The sequence below is a fragment of the Adiantum capillus-veneris genome, chromosome 21, assembly GCF_014529385.1.
Source record: "Adiantum capillus-veneris isolate H3 chromosome 21, ASM1452938v2, whole genome shotgun sequence".
Classification (NCBI taxonomy): Eukaryota; Viridiplantae; Streptophyta; class Polypodiopsida; order Polypodiales; family Pteridaceae; genus Adiantum; species Adiantum capillus-veneris.
The window spans coordinates 120,256,564-120,259,549 of NC_140951.1; the positions used below are offsets into that span (position 1 = coordinate 120,256,564).

General features: G+C 43.6%; 1 protein-coding gene across 1 annotated transcript; it reads right to left on the reverse strand.

The window, feature by feature from the left end:
- Window positions 1-371: 371 nt before the first annotated feature.
- LOC147431625 (pterocarpan synthase 1-like) lies at window positions 372-1,241 on the reverse strand. The gene has a single exon (XM_086494612.1). The coding sequence runs from the start codon at window positions 1,122-1,124 to the stop codon at window positions 516-518; it is 609 nt and encodes a 202-aa protein (XP_086350738.1). The 5' UTR covers window positions 1,125-1,241; the 3' UTR covers window positions 372-515.
- Between the last annotated feature and the right edge of the window lie 1,745 nt (window positions 1,242-2,986).

Consider the following 2,986-nt stretch of genomic DNA (forward strand, 5'->3'; position numbering starts at 1 on the left):
TCCGAACCTTTGTATTAAAACAATCTAAAGATAGTTTATATGGCACAACATGATTTTGCTACTTATCGCATGGTTAACATATGAAACTTAGACCTAAGATCAGTTTCGTCAAGTTGCATATAATTCCTTCCTATTCTTTTTCAGAGATGAATTTTTCAAAGTTCGAGTTGTTTTTTGGACCTTTTACGGTACTTGTTGACGAATCTTTGTTTTTCCTTTGGCTCTTGATGTGCATCATCAAGTTTGCAAGTGGTATGATTGTAAGGTGACACCGACTTTTTGCGAACACGGCAAGCAATCATGTTTCTGGACGTGAGAAAAGCTACTCCATGCCAAATTGTTATAGGCCATTAATGATCCATATCTATCAATTTATGCAAAAGAAGAGCTATCATTGAAAATAAGGAGACTCTATGAGTTGTATTATTCGTTATGGGACCGCACTACAGCAACATGGTTGTTTTGAATGAGCAAAAAAATTGGCGGCAATTAAAAACGTGTGATGTGATGTAGGATCAATAGTAGAGGTCCAGGTCGAAGGAAAGGGTCCATGTGGCAGGGGCAGTATGGTCGATGGTGACGAGGCGGTTGGTGGCCAAGCCTCGGGCCCCCAAGAAATCGCCCGTGCCACCCACCACCGTGAGGTAGCGCACGGGGTCGGCTTCGCGAATTTGGCCGAGGATGGAGATGGTGCCCTTGTAGTCACCCTCGGTGATGTTGGCCGTGAAGATATGGAAGAGCGTGTAGCCCACTTTGCTGTCCAGCTGCCACAGGCCTTGAGCCACGCCGATCTGCTGCGAGGTATTGGCGGGGCCCTCCGTGATGGGGTCTTCGAAGGTGGAGGTGGTGCCGAAGGAGTACGGATTGGGCCACGTCACGTTGGGTGACAGCCCGTACACGGAGTTGAAGTAGTCCTTGTTATCCACGGCGGGGTTGTAGACGGTGTTGTGCAAATAGAAGGTGAAGGCGCTGGGTCCGCACAGAGTGGCGGCCCTCTGCTTGCAAGCACGATATGGATCATCTCTATAAGCTGCAGGAGCGGGAGCTGCAGCAGCTGCTGCGGAATAAGTTGGCAGTAGCACCGCCATGATGCAAATGACGGCAGCTACCGCAGAGGCGGTCATCCTTATAGCTTATAATTTGTATTAATATAGCTAGAGCCTGGCACAATGTTGACAAGATGCCGTGCAATTAACACAGGATCAGCACTAGCTATGAGTAGCTTATAAGATGTGCATGTTATAATATGAGCCCGCTCTTGCATCTCTTTATATGATCAGCGTGGAGTGCTGATCCAGCCTGCGCAAGAAATGTTGAATTCTGAGCTTCAAAGTCGGCGAGTAGACTGACTTTTATGGTTGCATGAAAGCTACATAAGAACCTGCGCTGCAGTGCCCAACGTGGAATCCAAGGATGCCGCGAGCGGGGTCCTCTCTCTCTCTCTCTCTCTCTCTCTCTCTCTCTCTCTCTCTACAGCTGACCAATGAGAACTCATGCTGCACATTGACTTTCTTCCGCTATCCACGTCGCAAGGGAAAGGCAACACACACAAAAGTAAACCAGCGGCATCCCCTATCCTCAATCGTCATTCCATAGCAACTTCAAGGTTCTCCACTAAAATTCAAGGGAAAGACTAAAATTCAAGGTTCTCCAATAATTCTCCCTTGGAAGTTGCAAAGGAAAAGCAGATTTTTATGGACCATTGTAGTGTGAAAACCTCGTTTGAAACATTTGGCCATGCTTGTCCTTTCCTCTTTTATTGGTTCAATTTAGGGAATTGAGGATAAAACTGCCATGCCAACACTTTAATCAAAAGGGCACCATCAATCCCGACCCTTTTGCAATTAATATAAAAAGTTTGACTTCCACACAGTTCAAATGCAAGAGCCTCGATCGGTGGGGATTTAAGATTTGAAGGCTCTAGCTTGAAATTTTCAAGATCTAGAAGAAAGCCATTCTCTTCCATGCATGACCTCGCCACACAGTCACATCGCAATACCATTCACAGCTCCAAACTTATACAACTTGCTACCAACTTTTTGTACACACTTTGTGAAAGTAACAACAAGCCTTTTAGGTCTTGCCCATAATGCACTTTGGGTAGCTTTTTACTCGGCCTTGTGCTCACAATGAAGTCAGATCATCGTAAGTTGAGAACATATTGCTATATACTTAAATGTGAAAATGAAACTATACAATGACATTTTATGACAAATGTTAAACACAAAAGCATTACCGAGATGAATTCTAAGCTATTTATCAAACTGTTCATAAACGATGCCTACAACTCCTTTTAACACTAGTCTTGTATATGCACCCCAAAAGTAGCTTGTACCACTAAAAGCGGCTCATGCTAGGTTTTGCTGATTTCGACTATAACGTGCATCTCCTTAAATAAATTTGGAGTGTTGAACTTGCCTCCTTTTACCACAATCATTGACTTCTTGGCTCCAAAATCATATCTAGTTTACTGCCTTTTATGAATGCATGAAACTCACTTTATCAGTTCTGTAGTGCCTGGCTTAGCTTTATGTGGAATCGTACGATTGCTCCATTCTACGACGATGAAATATAGACATGGGCATACGGCGAGTACAAGCTCTTGCAGCTTGGAGAACAAGGTTCAATTGTTTTTAATACATTAAGATGATCAGCCTTGTAGTTAACAAATATATTATTAATCAATCTTGGAAGCATTGGAAATGCATGAAATAAGTATTCCAATCAGAACAACCATGTGTGTCTATGAGCTCTCCCTCGGTCTCTCTCTCTCTCTCTCTCTCTCTCTCTCTCTCTCTCTCTCTCTCTCTCTCTCTCTCTCTGGGATGTATTGTATCCAAAGATGGCGTTCCTACTGATCCAAGTAACATTGAAGTTGTTGTACCTTGGCCTACACCTAGATTTGTCAAAGAAGTACATGGATTTCTTGGGTTAATGGGATGGTACCGTACCTTTATTTAAGACTATGCTTAGAAAGCTTCTACAT